The sequence below is a fragment of the Symphodus melops genome, assembly GCF_947650265.1.
Source record: "Symphodus melops genome assembly, chromosome: 1".
Classification (NCBI taxonomy): Eukaryota; Metazoa; Chordata; class Actinopteri; order Labriformes; family Labridae; genus Symphodus; species Symphodus melops.
In genome coordinates this window covers 16664638-16680513 of record NC_136691.1, presented here as the reverse complement: position 1 = coordinate 16680513, position 15876 = coordinate 16664638, and the positions used below count along the sequence as shown (strand labels likewise).

The following is a 15876-nucleotide window of genomic DNA, read 5'->3' as shown; positions in this document are numbered from 1 at the left end:
GAAGTGGCGCTTGAGGTTGCCAACTAGACTTAAAGTGGGGCCACCTCTGGGCATTGTGAAGACCCCTCTGGATACACCCTTGTGCCATGCATAGTTGAGTAAAAATAATTGGATTTAAAAGCACAATTTGAGAACTTAGAAGTAGAAATGTAGACAAAAACCCCAACCCATTTGTCTTTCACAGAGTGGGAGTAGAACTAAATAAAATATATCTTATAGTGAACTCATGTCCCTCACATGGCCAGCTGTCCTTGAAGGCTCATGTCTCACTTTTTGCATAAATTACTTGTTAACGTTCAGGATCAAAGGTCTTTCATGAGTTATCGTTGGAATTTGCCCGGACACTCATTCAGTCAGAGGCAGGCGAGCTGTGTGCCACCACTTTAGACCACTTCAGCACTCCTGCTTCACTTTTAACCCGGGTCTGCCTGAACAAAAAAAACATCTAAACCAGCAAACATGGAAAACATATATGAGACGGTGGATGAAGGAAGACAACATGAAGCACGTAGTGATCGATCTGACAGCCCGGACAGTGGGCCCATATACGAGAACTCAGGTGAGGCCAAGGAGCCGCTGTACAGCGAGGTGCACGCCTGCGCGGAGGTAGAGCGCGGCTCGCCGGACTACATGGACACCAGGGACGAGGACAAACACAGCAGTTCGTCCTCTTCCTCCAGCGAAGACGAAGAGGAGAAAGCAGAGGAGGTAGAAGAAGTTAAGGCAGATGTGGTGAATGCAGAGGTAGAGCCAATTGTAGAGGTGGAGGTGAACGGCGAGGTGCACGACGGATCCAGGCGCTCCTCTGCCTCATCATCATCCTCTTCCTCCGCCGGAGACCCATGTGACGACGCGCCGATACAGACGGAGGATAAAGTGGAGGAAACTGTCGACTACAGCCTGAAAACTCTTGAGAATGTGACTTTAGATGAGAGCAGCGCTGCTCCTGCTGACCCCAGCCAGCCTGAAATCTCCCTGTTCGTCAAGGTAAGAGACCTGAAGGTCAAGGCACTATTTCGTCGCAGGGTTGACCCCAAGACTCATGGCAACAGTTAGGTTTAGTTTCATTTCTCATCACAATGTAGGCTTACGACTAAACAACTGCATTTACGTTTTCCTCCCCTTTTAGAAGTGATAAACTAAACAGCACAATTTGCTGTGCAGGGAGTCTTGTTGCATTACATATGATACCAACTTTATAAAATCAAACTACTAGAGTGGGTCTTTGATTCATTTTGGGTTTACACTTTGTTGCATATATTTGATATCAAAGACAAGGACACATATTGGGAAATACACTACAAATATTTATCATTTTCCATGAGAGGATGAGGGCCTGTCTGAATCAAAACCATGGCTGAAAACGACATGGTGCGAGGACTCTATGATATCATAACAAGATAGGAACATATAGCCAACACTACTGATGATGCTGTGCTCAAGGCACTTTACATTCAAGTCCCAAATATGATTTAATTACATTTACTGCATTCATTTAAGACACATAATGTAACAAAATGTAAAACGGAGTCAATAGTGAATAGATGTAACATTCTGAAGTCAGTGATTATTAACAGCACTAACCTTAATGTCTTTGTGAGAAAATACCTATGGCAAAGTATTGATTCCAGTAGTAAATTGCATGGCAGCAGTGACTTTAAACTGGAGGTGACCTGATATAATCACTAACTTGTTTACAGTACGGCCATAGAAACCAGGGGTGAACTCCATGCCTGAGCAAATCCATCTGTGTGTTCTGCTGCTTGTCAGATAGAGCTGCTCGGTGAGACGTGCTATCATGAAGGAGTCACACTGCTGATTGGGAGACAGAGATTTGAAGTCTGAACTTGAAAGGGTTTTTACTTTAAATGAGGAATGATAGCTGGACTTTTTAGCCCATAAATGTGAATTTGAATGTGTCTTTGTCAGCAAATACAATTGTCAGGTATAAATGGATGCAGTTCTTTTACAAACAAACAGCGTAAATAATACAATCGGAACGGAATGAAGATTTCTCATAAAATGAAGACAAGGACTGTGGCTCATTTCAAAGTGGCTCAAACTGAAATTAAGCCCGAAATTCAACAATGCAGAGTCGTTTCTTGAGACAGTTATTTTATGAACATAGTATTATCATAAGACTAACACATTGAATATCAATTGGTATGATTTTCACTCCAGAATTGTTCCCATCAAAATGATAAATAGAAAAAAGAGAAAAAAAGAGAAATGAATGTCTTCACAGAAATCTTCTGAGCTTAGGACAATGGTTATATTGCACTTTTGTTGTAACCATATTTTTCATGACACATAGTACAAATGGACAAAATTCTACAGATACACACTATCTTGATTTTGTTATATCACCATTATGATCAACTTTGGCCAAAGTCCAACATAGCCCACCATATTTGTCACCTTTTCAGCATACCACCACCTCTTGGATCCAATTCAACCTTTGGGTGGATTTCCCAACAGTTTAATCTTCAACAATCAGTATAATCGTAAACTGAGCTGGGTAATAAAAGTAGGGAGGAGGGTTGCTCAAAGCCTCCGTCGCCCATCCCCTGTGATAAAGGACACCAGCTTAATAGCTAGTGTCCAGTACCATTAAAAAGCATTTTCCCAAGACAATCTATTTTTAATCCTGTACTGTATAAGATATACTATCCTATGATAATGTTGATAATAAAACCTAGGAGTTCATTGAGTAATCACTGTCAAAGATTAAGAGGCTATATTATTATGTTTATGACTCATATTGTCATAAAGGGAGAAAAGGGAGAGTTATAGAATCCCCCTCCATCGTGGCTCTGTAAAGTAAAGGCTTTGTCTGTTACTGTTTGATGTTGTGGTGAATGATTGGCTTAACAAGTCAGCGATTTGAGCTTCCCCTGTCTCAAGAAGAGACCAAGGCCATCTTTGCCCCACTTAATGTTTTCATGATCATGAAGGATTTCAAAATCCTTTGACGAAAAGCTATTTAAGGTGGCCAAATTACAAACCTCTAAATAAGGACACTTAAATCATCTCCCAACACATCTCCCAACACATCTCCCAACAGCAACTAAAACTTTATTTGAAGCATGTGAGTGTACTGTATAACACTCGTTAATGCAAAACAGAAGGACTGCATCGATTCATTTGTGTGACACCAGATCGGTGACCTGCACTGGTTAAACGTGTCCTCCCGAGCAGCCAAGTTAAGTTGGTTGTCACCGTTGTTTGAAGAAGGTTGTGACGGGGCTACTTCCAGCCTTGCACCCATTTGTGTTCGGGATCTGTGTGTTTTAATAGGACTTAGTATGTCGACGTTTCCTGTGGACTGAAACGAAACACTTACGGTGTGTGCAAAAAAAAACGCAACACACTCATCGCTTGGTACTTTTTCAAGGAAAGCTGTAACCCACCTGGAGCTCTTTGGGAGACCGAGCCTACATATCCTCAAGAAGCAGGTCCCATTAGGATTAAAGCCCTCGGCGAGCGAAGCAACAGCCCCAACCCTGACTTTGATTGACAAATGAAGAGACAAAGCAGTACTGAACTTTGACTTTGTATTATTTTGTTGTTTTCTGCTGGTTAAACGTTTTTTTTTTTTGTTGACTTTTTGGCCCGACAGCGATGAACAAAACAAGTCGGTGGCAGTCGGTTGTCATTGCAGCTCGTTCGCTGTCAGTTTGGTGTGTATCAGTCTTTAGTAATAAGGCACAAATGAAAATGCAGCTTTACTAGGAGTCCCACACTAATTCCTGGCTGAGAAAAAAGCGATTCTTTTTAACCCGTGTTTCCAGTCTTCAGCCAAACTAATCCAACTGGCTATATCTTTGCATTGACCTGAAACGCGTTGGTCTAAATTGTGAATAAAGTTGATCCCTCTCAACTGGAGCTGGAGCGTTTTCACCTCTTCTCAGCCTTTCACTTCCACTCTTCATGCACCTTGTCAGTTGGTGAAGCTTGTGCGAGGAAATCATCTGCTTCTTTTCGATCTGTGTATTCACATGAGAGATAAGGAGTGCTTTTGATCTTGTTTCAAATCCACTCTCCTCTGAGGTTTTTTTCTGTTAAATATCGTATGAAGAAAGCTTGGTTAAAATAAAATGGAATCAAGTTTTCTATTTTTAATGACGACAAAATGATATAGCTAAATGACTATTAAGTAATGTCTCAATCTTAGAAGACTTCATGCTCTGACAGTATTCATGTAAGGTGTTTATAACGTGTGAAGCTTGTTGAGGCTCTACTCATATAATCACCACAGTCAAAAATGAAATCTTTATAAACCATACCATATTTCCTTCCCCTCATTAAAATGGGGTTAATGAACTCTTGTATAGTGACCTGGTAATCAATGAGTGCTGCATGTTGGTACATCATCCAGGAGAGGGGGCTGCTCTATAAAACTATCGACTCCTGTCTCTGTTTTCATCAGACTTATAGAACCACTGATGATGCTTTGCTCCCAGAATCAGAAAGTATTTGTCTCTGAATTTCTTCATGTGAGCTGATAAATATATGTAGTACAAGTATACCTGGGCGTCAACATAGACAACAGGCTGAACTGGAAGGCCAACACTCAGGCTGTGTACAAGAAGGGGATGAGCAGACTCTACTTTCTGAGGAAGCTGAGATCCTTCAACGTGTGCAGTCTGTTGTAGTCAGTTCGCTGTTCTCCGCTGTGGTCTGTTGGGGGAGCAGTGCTGGAGCCGGCGACATGAAGAGACTGGACAAGCTCCTTAAATAGGCTTCCTCCGTGACAGGCTGCACGCTGGACTCTTCTGTAGTGGTGACTGAGAGGAGGACTCTGAACAAACTGGTATCCATTGTGGATAATCCTGATCACCCTCTGCACCACCTGCTGGACAGTCAGCGGAGCCGCTTCTCTGACAGACTGGTCCAACTCTGCTGCCACGAGGACAGATACAGGAAATCTTTCCGACAGAAAGCCATAACACTGCACAACAGCTCACTGTCATCATGATCATCTCTGTCTCTTGTCTCTGCTCTGCTCATGTGAAGTCTATTATCCCTGCTCTCAAGTTCACTTCATCGGTCTGTCTACTCATCATGACCATTATAGTGACTAGTTTCACATGCTAACTAGTTTACACTACACTTTATATAGGTATCAGTGAAGTTAACTTCATGTCCTGTCTAGTCATCATTGTAGTCAATAGTTTCAGCTGACAATTTGTCTATTCTCACTATTGCACTTTAATATATGTATCATTGATTTTAGCTCTCTATATCAATACTGCTCACTTACAACTGTCATCACTGATTTTTGCACATGTCCATTTACTCTAGCAAAGTCGGTTTACATTCAGTTAAACATGACTTGCAAATGTTGCAATGTCTCACATTTTTGACTATTTGGAATGTTTATGTTAAATCCTGGTGTATATATTGTTCGTATGCCTAGCTTTATTATTTTTTACTTTTTTTTTTTTTTTCTTAAGATACCATTTTGGCCTGTTTGCCTTTATTAGAGGAAGAGACAGTGGAGGGGATCATCAACGCCTCAATGTCTGTCTGTCTGTCTGTCTGTCTGTCTGTCTGTCTGTCTGTCTAGGCCTCTTTTCGTTGGCCTACATCGGCCCTTTTTCTACAAGCGAACGCCAATTCCTACAGTCCAAAGCCAAGCATCAATAATTCACAGAGGAATCTTCTCTAGGTGTCCCACTGGTGATCAAATATAACCTGACTGAGTCAAACATGTGAGTGAGGATTAAACGTGAATGCTGCTGCTCGGGCACCCAACAAGTGACACAAAAATCCTCCCTTTTTTTAGGGTGTTATTTGAAATTTTTTAAAAACCAAAGATATGTTTTGACTGTTTTGAAAGGTCTCTTCAACTTGACCTGACCTTGTAAAGCAAACAAAAACAAAAAAAAGTTGTGGGCAAGAGTGATGTGGCCGATAAGAGAGGTGATTGTGGAAGAGATGTGTGTTTGAGCGGAGAGAGAGTGATGCGGCTCCACCCCCCTGCTACAGACTGACTGACACCTGTTTTCTACTTTGTGTGAGTGAGAGCTCACTCTGCCCTCCATCTGTGTCCAAATCAGAGCTCAGGACTGTCTACCTGCCACCTGGACTGACTTTCAACCTCACCTGCAGGACACAGATAAGGGAGAAGGAAACCTTCAAGGCAGCTCAAAAGGTGGAATAAGGGACTAGACAGCAAAGCAACTCCTTAAGGTTGTACACTGTAAGGAGAGAGAGAGAGGATAATCTCAAAGAAGATACTTCGGTTTTTACATTTTTTTTGAAGGATGTAGGAATCCGAGACAGGAAAAAAGAACTTTTAGTTTCCAAAACAGGATCAGTTTGACAGCCAGACCGAGTCATCATGTCCACTAACGGTCAAGACAGAGACCCTGAAATTGAACTTTTTGTCAAGGTAAGACAGTAAGAGAACTATGGTGACAGTATCTTCTGAATAAATGTTCGAATAGAAAATGGAGATGGTTTATCAGTGTATTTTAAGTGTAGCTCTTCAATGTGTTGTGGAAAGCTGATGTAACTCAATAGCAGAGGTAGAGTTACAGCAGCACTCGCATACTGTGCTCTATGTTGACCTGGGTTGTTGTGACAGTGATACTGAAGCTGCCTGTGGATAGAGGGAGGCTAACACAAGGGCAGCATTACCCATGCATTATTGGATAACTCCTTTCTCTTACGATCCATTAAATCAGTCTTACATCTATCCTTTTGTGGCACTATGTTTTGTTCCTGTATCAATAGATGCTCCAAATATCACCTCAAATGGTTAAAAAAAATAAAGTGTCAGCGTCAGTGGATACAGCTGTGTTGTTTTGTTCACCTAGCACTGGAGGCCCTGTGGATTTGTTAGAGGCACGCTGTTATACCTGAGGCAGGAGAAATGCAATCAGATGGAAGGGCTGTAGAAGCTACTTTCAACAAATCCCTCTCCTGGGAAACCTGCAATCGGCCAGGTAACCCAAAGTTCACTGACATGCAGTTCATACCCTCTTTTAAAGCCTTTATTTACATCAGTATCTGATCACATCACTGACATTTACGTATTTCACCCTCATGTCTGTCTAGAACCAAATTTAATGCCCACATTTCCCTCAGGATTAATAAAGTATTTCTGATTCTGATTGATGATGACCAGTATCGAGCAAAGGTGGAGGAAGTCCCTGAAAGCCACACTTCAGTTAAGGTGCAGACATCCTACCAGAAAAGGACTTTGGTAGAAGTCAGATATTTGTATACTCCTGAAGTTAAAGTCTCCAAGTATGTGACATTTACCACAAGAATATACAAATACAACCAAAGTACAGATACTTACAGAAAAGAATTAATTGCTGGTTCTTCATTACATTTCAACTCGCTATCAATCAATCTTTATTTGTTTTGCGCCAATTCACAACAAATGCAATCTCAATAATAAAAGAACTGACTCTTTATATTACAAAGATCAATCCATCATGAGGACAGCACTTAGGAACATAACACTATAAGAGGTAGAAGTCCTGGGGAGAACCAGACTCACGATGAACAGGACACGAGACAGAACTCACTGAAGTAGTCTTTAACCCCTCGACGCCTATTGTCGTGAATTTGCATCAAACCGCTTCCGCTCCAAATGCAGCCAAAATAGCGTCCGTATTCCTCCACTGCTGCTTGATGCACTTTCAATACATACCTAGGAACCTTTAGCAAACATTAGTTTGTCATAGGAGCAGTCGGAGACAGAACATCTGTTTGATGTGCTATTTTTATGTAATATCTATTTATGTGCTCTTTTCAAATAAACGTTCTCAACTAAATTTAGCATCTACTCTAAAGCAGAAACACAAAAATGTTTTAATACTTGGAAACAAATTCAGCCGTCAAGGGGTTAATATACTCAAGAATTAAGTATATTCTTGAATAAAGTATCTATCTCTATCCGGTCTTTAAAGATAAACAGTATATGTACTGTATGTGATGGAGGATATGAGGTAACATTGTCTACATTGGACCCCTCTCATCCTCAGATCACTCTGCAGCTCGCTCCTTGTGCACACAGGCCTCAGTTATGTGCGACCGCTTTTGTCCTCCATGTTCTAGATGTTGATTGGCTATTATGACTGGGCTCTGTTTGTTTTGTGTTACCGCCGTGCTTCTGAGCCCGGCCGTAACAATGCACAGACAGAAGCATCACATGCACCCAGGCAGCCTGACAGCACTGAGCATCAATGGCTGGCGCTCATATAGTTGGCTCAGCTACTTTTAGACTGACAGCTCTGCTTTCTGGTCTTTGCTGGGAGCAGCGAGCTGGGCAAGCTGAAACTTCATGCAAAATGTTTCCCACTTTTCTGTAGTATCTTTTTTTGTGACTTTATTGCTGGTTCTGAATCCAAGGAAATTATTAAATCTTATTCATATTTGTGTGCACGTAATGAAATGTACCTACTGTTTGTTAGCTGAATCAGACAGAATCTCCACTGTCAAATCCAAACTGACTCAGAGGTCATTGCCTTTGTTTGACTGTTTGTAGTGGTCATATGCAGGTCTGATCGTGCACTCGTGTCCTGCTGGTCAGTGAACCAGCTGATGAAATCGCTATCTATAATTCAGCTGGACCAGAGGCTCAGGTGTCACAGCTGATTCTCTGCTGTGAGTCCATACATGCCGACACATGAGCTCACTGCATGTGCACAAGAGCACAACAGAGAGTGGATTTATCGAGAGTGCTGCTGATTGTTTGTATTTATTATTATTTGTGTAGGTTAAACCGCTTGAGAAGTACCATCTTGTTTTCAAGGCGGTCCTAACATAAAAAAAAAGATGAAAAATTCACAACAATTCAAAAGAAAAAAAAAACAACAGAAATAAATAAATAAATTCAAAAGACAAGACAAAACCAAACAAAATGAAAACAATACACAAACAAACTGCAATTCTCTAAAAACAAAGCAGAGTGGCGAATGAAAAACATTAAAACCAAATGGTGACCAAAGTGCCGTATAGTAACAGAGGACAGACTTTAGGCGGATCTAAAATAAACAAATGATGGTGAAGAAGATATTAGCTATAACAAGAACACAAGGTATTTTTAAACAGGCGAAAGACATGATAGACATGATAGATCTGATCTCAACAGGTAAGTTATTCCAGTTGGCAGGAGCTATAAACATAAAAGATTTTTTTTAATACGTGGAACAACAAAATAAATCTAACTGGAATTCTTAGTGTCAGAACTGAAAGGTAGAAAATATTGTTTTAGATAAGGTGGAAAGTTAAAGTCTATATATTTAAATAGAAACTGGATCCAGTGCTGTTGTCTTCTTAGAGTGAGTGATGGCCAACCAAATGCATCACAACATGAACGATGAATAGTAGACAGAGAACAACCAAGGACAAATCTGCAGTTTATTGTAGGCCGAGTTGAGCTGAGCTAGATCAGATTTAGATCAGATTTAAATGAGATTAGGTAGATAACGTCAGCATAATCAAAAACGGGCAGTATTAGTTGAGAGGCAAGCCTTTTGGGAACATTCAGAGTCAAGCAGTCACAAGATCGATAATAGCAGAACACGAATAACAAAATATACTTATATGTGATTATTGTAGTTAGGAAAGGAGTAGTGATCGATGCTACTTTGACCACATCTGTAGGCGCGAGCTGGTGGTTCAGCTACACTGATAATGCAAAGTCATTCAAGTATTTGGTTGCAAAAAGCAAGTGAAATAGAACAACAAAAGTACAAAATCACTTGGAGTTTTAAAAAGACAACTCAGGATTGTTTGATTTTTAAGTAGGGCTTTCTTGCATAACTCACCAACTACCAAGGTGAGTGTCTTAAAGGCTTGAAGAGGACCAAAAGCTCCAGCGACTCTTGTAGTATGAAGATCAACATGACCAATTAAGGCTATTAACAGCTTTATGCAAAAATAGGTTGGGTTTTTTTTCTTTGTCATTTATCAAGATGAAGATTCATCATGAGAGATCTGTTTCTCTGTTCAAAGACAACATGATGAGATGGAAACAGAACTTGCGTATATATACATTATGAGAGCACCGAAACAATAAGAGGCACTGCTTTGTCCACAGCAGGACAAACTTGACACTAACTCAAAGTTCCTCCCGGATGTTTAAAAGAGGACTTGTTCGTGAGTGTGAACATTTATACCAACGTTTGTTTTCTATCTGCAGAACGCTGGTCTCTGGTGTAGAGAGAATATCTCCCCTTATGATGGCTGGCTTAAGTTCTAGACCTAGAGTGCTGATCTGGAGCACAGCAGAGCTCTTCTATGCTGAGGACTTGGCTCCTTTCTACACTGTACTCAAGGATCTGAACCTTATTAGCCATAGCTTGTTACATAACTGTCTGTCTGTTTTTAAATGCTCCGATCAATGTCAGTCATTCTGGTCTTTGTTGGCAGGCGGGTAATGATGGAGAGAGCATCGGTAACTGTCCCTTCTCTCAGCGTCTCTTCATGATCCTCTGGCTTAAAGGAGTCGTGTTCAACGTCACCACCGTTGACCTCAAAAGGTAATACAGACACTCCTTCCATTCCTGATTTGGTCGAAATGTCACATCCACGAGCTTCTTACTGACCTAATGCTTGCTCTATGGCCCCTTTAGAAAGCCAGCAGATCTGCACAACCTGGCCCCGGGGACACACCCTCCTTTCCTGACCTTTAACGGAGAGGTCAAGACGGACATCAACAAGATCGAGGAGTTCCTGGAGGAAATGCTCAGTCCTCCAAAGTAAATCGACGGACACTCTTTAACACATAGTTTGCAGTAACAGATGACATCACTGACTGCTCACGCTGCTTTTGGCTCAGTTTATTTCACCTGTTGAAAGGAAACGCACACACACACAAATATATACATGTGTGTGTATACTGTATATACACTGTGTGTGTACATATGTACATATGCACATATGTATATGTGTGTATGCATATGTGTGTATATATATATATATATATATATATATATATATAGAGAGAGAGAGAGAGATTTAGATTCTTTGCACAAGCTGCAAGAGATAAGATGTTGTCTTGCACATGTGTAATAAGTGTTTATATTTTTTAACAAAGAATCTCCTATGGCTTTCTTTAAACAGTCAAATGTAGTGCACAATCATACCCTAAAAATGTCAACAGAAAATATTTCTGTAGCCTGCTGTTCATTCCCTCTTCTGACACCACCTGGAAGTTGTTTCAGCCATTTCAAATAACGTTATAGAAATAGTCTGAAGGTCTTGTTTCGTCCGATAGGTCATAAAAGAGTTTGAATATTAAAGTCTGTTTCAGAAGCCAGCTGGGACACTCCTCACAATAGCTTTACTCTCAGTTGATTTTGACTGTTGTAAACCTAATGCATATGAATCTCAGCCTTAGCTGCATATTTTTCATGTAGCTTTAGAATAATAAGGACAGGCTGAATATTTTGGTATTTGAATTTCTATTCTCCAAATGAAAAAAAAAAAGCTGTGTTTGAGCGTTTGCAGAGAAAAATGTGTCAGATTAACTAAATCAGTCTTTTATTGCCTGAAAAGTTTTTTATATTCTAAATGGACCTTAGTGTGAGAGAGCTTAAAGGGGCAGGCAGCCAACTCAGTGTGAGCTTGTAACATGTTTTAAGTCTGAGCTGAGCTCCAGTCCAGGTGTTAATGCTATCCAGATGCTTTTTTTTCTCTGACTGTGTCTCTGAACGTGTCTCCTGCCTCTACCCCCTCCCTTTCTTTCCCCCCGTCTCCTCAGGTATCCCAAACTGGCCGCCAAGCAGAGAGAGTCGAACACAGCTGGAAATGACATCTTCGCCAAGTTCTCAGCCTACATCAAGAACACCAAACCAGAGGCCAACGCTGGTGGGCTGCTCGTTTTGTGCCATTTACACTCAGACACACACCCACATACCCACACACCCACACAGAACAAGATGAACAAGCCATTATTACATTCCTCCACTAGGTAGTAGCAGAGTCCAGTGTTTAAGGCTTTCTTTCAGTCATGTACTTTGCAGTGCTGCCCCCTTGCGAGTTTATCAAGTAACAAATCAGTCTCTTTTACGACGTAACATACGTATATATCTCCTTTTTTTCTGTGTATTTAGTTCTGGAGAAAGGTTTGACCAAAGCTCTGAGCAAGCTGGACGACTACCTGAACAGTCCTCTGACTGATGAGATTGATGCAGACAGCATGGAGGAGGAAAAGGGATCAAACCGCTGCTTCCTGGATGGAAACGAGTTGACTCTGGCTGACTGTAACCTGCTGCCTAAACTGCACATAGTCAAGGTAAAGTGGGAGGGTTGGGAACCTGAGTGACATGGTCATGAAAGTCAATTGGTTTAATTAAACCAGTGAAAATAGATAAGAATGGATCTATATTATTTCAGATGTCAAGTATGATTGTCGAGGCTTTTATTTTTGAATTTGAAAAAAGGTTTTTGGGGGGTCGTTTTGGTGCAGTGGCTCAGGCTGTCAGGCTGTGCGGACCCAAATATGGAAGTTGGAGGTTTTAGCTGGAGAGGTGCCAGATCACCTCCTGAGTACTGCCGATGTGCCCTTGAGCAATGCACCGAACCCCCAACAGCTCTGGCGCGCTCCCTGCATGGCAGTGCGTATCAGCCGGGCCTATGTGTGAGAGACACACGTCTCAATAACAGAGTGTAGAACATCCCCGACATCCTGCCATAACTGATCTTTATCAAGTTTAGAAAACTTTTGTCAGTGTCATCGTCCTCTGATTAGCCCTGATTGGCAAATGGTGAGACTTAACAAGCCTTAGCATGCTTTAACTTCAAAACGTTTTTTTTGTACCATTTCTGTTTGATTATTTATGACCAGGATTTGTACTTGGCAATGATTGTTTAAAAATGGCTCACATCCACGTTTGTCTTTAAAACAGTGATAAAAGCCTCGGACTGAAAGACGTTAGTTCCTCACAGCTGCTGTTTATCTTTAGTTTTCAAGTTATTTATAGTTATGTATAAAGTATTTTAAAAGGATCACACATTATTCTTAGTGCCAACGTTTTTAGCTGTAGTTTAATTTGAATCGGATTTACCATCTCAGACCCATCTAGGGACGGGCATTTTAAACGATCTCCGGCTATAAGTGTTGTAGTGTGTGGCAGCGGTTTACTTGCTTCATACTTTTCCTGACACAAAATAAATATTCAATCAATTAATACGTAATTTTGTTTCTGATAGTTCTTCAACTTTTTTTTTCTGTAACTTACATGAATTTCTTGTAAAGACAGTTCCAGTGTGAACGTGATAAGAACAATATTAGTTTGATTCTCCAGGTAGATTTTAGATTAGAGTTGTTGCAGTCACAGCTCTGTTTTCTCTTCTAGGTTGTTGCTAAGAAGTACCGCAACTACGACATCCCGTCAAGCATGACAGGTGTATGGCGGTATCTCAAGAGCGCCTACACGCGTGATGAATTTAGCAACACCTGTGCTGCTGACGGCGAGATCGAGATGGCCTACAAAGATGTGGCAAGGAGACTGGCCAAGTAACTCGCCAATTGACCCGAGCTAAAAAAAAACAAAAACAGGAAGAACAACACAAAAAACCATCCCTTTAAAAGAAAAATATGTGACTGTCCGTTTGAGTCTTCTTCTTCAAGAGCATTTTCAGAAACTTTACAGAATGTGTTGTCCGTCATAGTCAGGTCAGATGTTTCATTCACAGTTTTAAAGCAGATTCAACTTATACTCACTTGATTGTGTCCGTCTATATTTATTCCTTCTCACACAAAGCTCTCTTTCATACACACACTGCTCCACACAGCCAAACATTTACTAGCTGCTGATGTCAGGGCGGTTCACTTTATTTATTCCTGAGCCCACAGAAGTCTAGTCTGTAGCTAAGCTTCGGCTCCTAGGAGACACCTCGCTTCATTTATGATTGATGATTTACAGTAGTTGTTCTTTGTAGTACTGTTTAAATCTGCACATTCATTATGATTGTCATTCATTACTGTTTATGTTGCTGAAGTCATTTTGTTTCCTTGAGCCCCTACGTTTCTTGGGTTTCACTCCTGCTTCTTAAAGATTGATTTTATGAACTATCGATTTCAAATAACTTTCGATTCTCGGTAATGTGAGTTTAAAAGAACAAAAAAATACCCCGCGAAGGCATTAATAGTTAAGAACGCTTGTTTGAGTTGTTTGCATCCATAAATCTGTTTTAGATTGCGACATTTAAAGCTGATATCGGAGCCTATTTTTTAAAATATGAGAAAAAGCCTCAACTATGTGCCTTTATTTAGAGGAGTCTTAAGTCCATGCCAATGCCACTGATGGATTCATTCTGAAAAATGTATTACAGCCAGAGCTGAGCCATTTGTTCTGCCTCTAGCTATTAGTGTTCAGTCGAGGTATTGATTTTGTCTTGAGTTACACATGATATTATGAATGGATCGAGTATTTATTTAGCAGCCCTCATCAGGCCTGATTAGGGAGATCCATTAGCGCTGCGATGAAAAGCGTCTTCCAGGCCAGGTCCTCAATGGTCAGAAACCCTGCCCTCCAGCCCTTCAATCAAAGACACATTTCCTCCGCTCTGAGGAGTCCTTAACATACGCAGCCTAAAATTCGAGTCCAAAAGTTTCATTGTCCGCGCGAGAGGAGGATGGAAATGAGTCTCGGGGCTTATCGTCTTTGGCGTGGTGTCAGGCTGCAACTTTAGCGAAACTTCCTTGCAGAACCATAAGGCTCTTGTGTGGTTTGGACAACATGTGATATGAAATTGGAGCATGATGACTGAGAGCCTTGCTCCTTGCAAAGCTCTACAAATAAAATAATATTTTCACAGATCGGCTTCTGCCTTTTCTTTTTCTTTTCTTGCTAGGTGATCAATCAACATTGATACTTTGGAGGTTGTCATGTAGAGGAGGCGGTATCAATGACAGGGAAAAGGTGCTGGTGGAAGCCGGAGCCTGAGAGGGTTAAGTGTGCCTGTTAGAGTTGATCAAATCCAGTGGCGCAGGTCTGCGACTCCATCCATAACACAGAGAGAGAGAGAGAGAGGAAGAAGGAGAGAGAGTGATGACCGTTGACAGGCTTAAATAGAGGCTTCCATGCCAGGGATCAAACGCCATCCCTCTTCTCCACTCTCTCATTAAGACGGAAAACCCGAGCGCCGCCATCCGATCTGTCTCCATTTTTCCTCAAAGGAGTCTAACTTGAAAGATCTGCGCCTGTCGGATTTACAATGGTGGGCGAGCGGTGTTTACTGAGACGCGTCCTTGCCAGAAACAACAGTCAAAGAAAATAAATGGAGCCTGCCGAGTGTTTCCACAGGAGTAAGGAAATATGGAGCGAGACTTGTGCCTTGCTGTTTGGTAATTAGTACCTAAACATCCCTGTCCTTGGATCCCATCGCTCACATCCAACATTTCTGCAGGCTGGATAATATACAGTGGAGCATTAACGTCAAACACGTCTGGTCACGGGGCCTGGCACGCCACATTAATCTGTTATTACGCTCCCAGTGGATCTGCAAGTCGCTGGCCTTGGCTGGGCCACCATAGCACAGGGAGTCCATATAGGCTGACAGGGACTTACACACGGTGCACTTTCATAGCCAGGTTCAGTAAATCTTCTCAGCTGTGGCATAAATTGTCTAAATTGAGTCTTGCTCCGAGACCTGAGCTGATTAAAACAAACTGGTGTGTTTGACGTGTGAGGACCCACCAGGAAGGAACAGACCTGTGATCCAATTAAAGAGCAGACCCATAGTCTAAGAAATACTACCAAAGACCTCTGTGCTCCTCAGGCTGCTGCTTACCTAACATATTGTACCCACGAGACAGACGCAGTATGTTTCAGCCTGAGGTGAAACCCTGCAGCAGCTTGAAGCTTCCTTTGCAAGAAACAAGCTTTTAACACAACTGAAGGA

At 41.4% G+C, this 15876-nt stretch overlaps 1 protein-coding gene across 2 annotated transcripts; it reads left to right on the top strand.

The window, feature by feature from the left end:
- The first annotated feature begins 42 nt into the window (after positions 1 to 42).
- Positions 43 to 14789, top strand: clic5b (chloride intracellular channel 5b). Of its 2 annotated transcripts, none has more exons than XM_079349031.1 (6): positions 43 to 987; positions 10396 to 10505; positions 10599 to 10724; positions 11729 to 11835; positions 12081 to 12262; positions 13326 to 14789. In XM_079349031.1, the coding sequence occupies exons 1-6, from the start codon at positions 460 to 462 to the stop codon at positions 13488 to 13490; spliced, it is 1218 nt and encodes a 405-aa protein (XP_079205157.1). In that variant the 5' UTR covers positions 43 to 459; the 3' UTR covers positions 13491 to 14789. The 2 variants fall into 2 exon arrangements, with proteins under 2 accessions (XP_079205157.1, XP_079205158.1); XM_079349032.1 differs by lacking the exon at positions 43 to 987 and adding an exon at positions 5908 to 6397.
- The last annotated feature ends 1087 nt before the right edge of the window (positions 14790 to 15876 follow it).

What these genes read in the sequence shown, in the direction of transcription:
- clic5b (XM_079349031.1), top strand. Translation starts at nt 460, where the DNA reads ATGGAAAACATATATGAGACGGTGGATGAAGGAAGACAACATGAAGCA. An exon ending in CAAACCAGAGGCCAACGCTG is followed by an intron (nt 11,836 to 12,080) that starts GTGGGCTGCTCG and finishes CTGTGTATTTAG; the next exon opens with TTCTGGAGAAAGGTTTGACC. An exon ending in CTAAACTGCACATAGTCAAG is followed by an intron (nt 12,263 to 13,325) that starts GTAAAGTGGGAG and finishes TTTCTCTTCTAG; the next exon opens with GTTGTTGCTAAGAAGTACCG.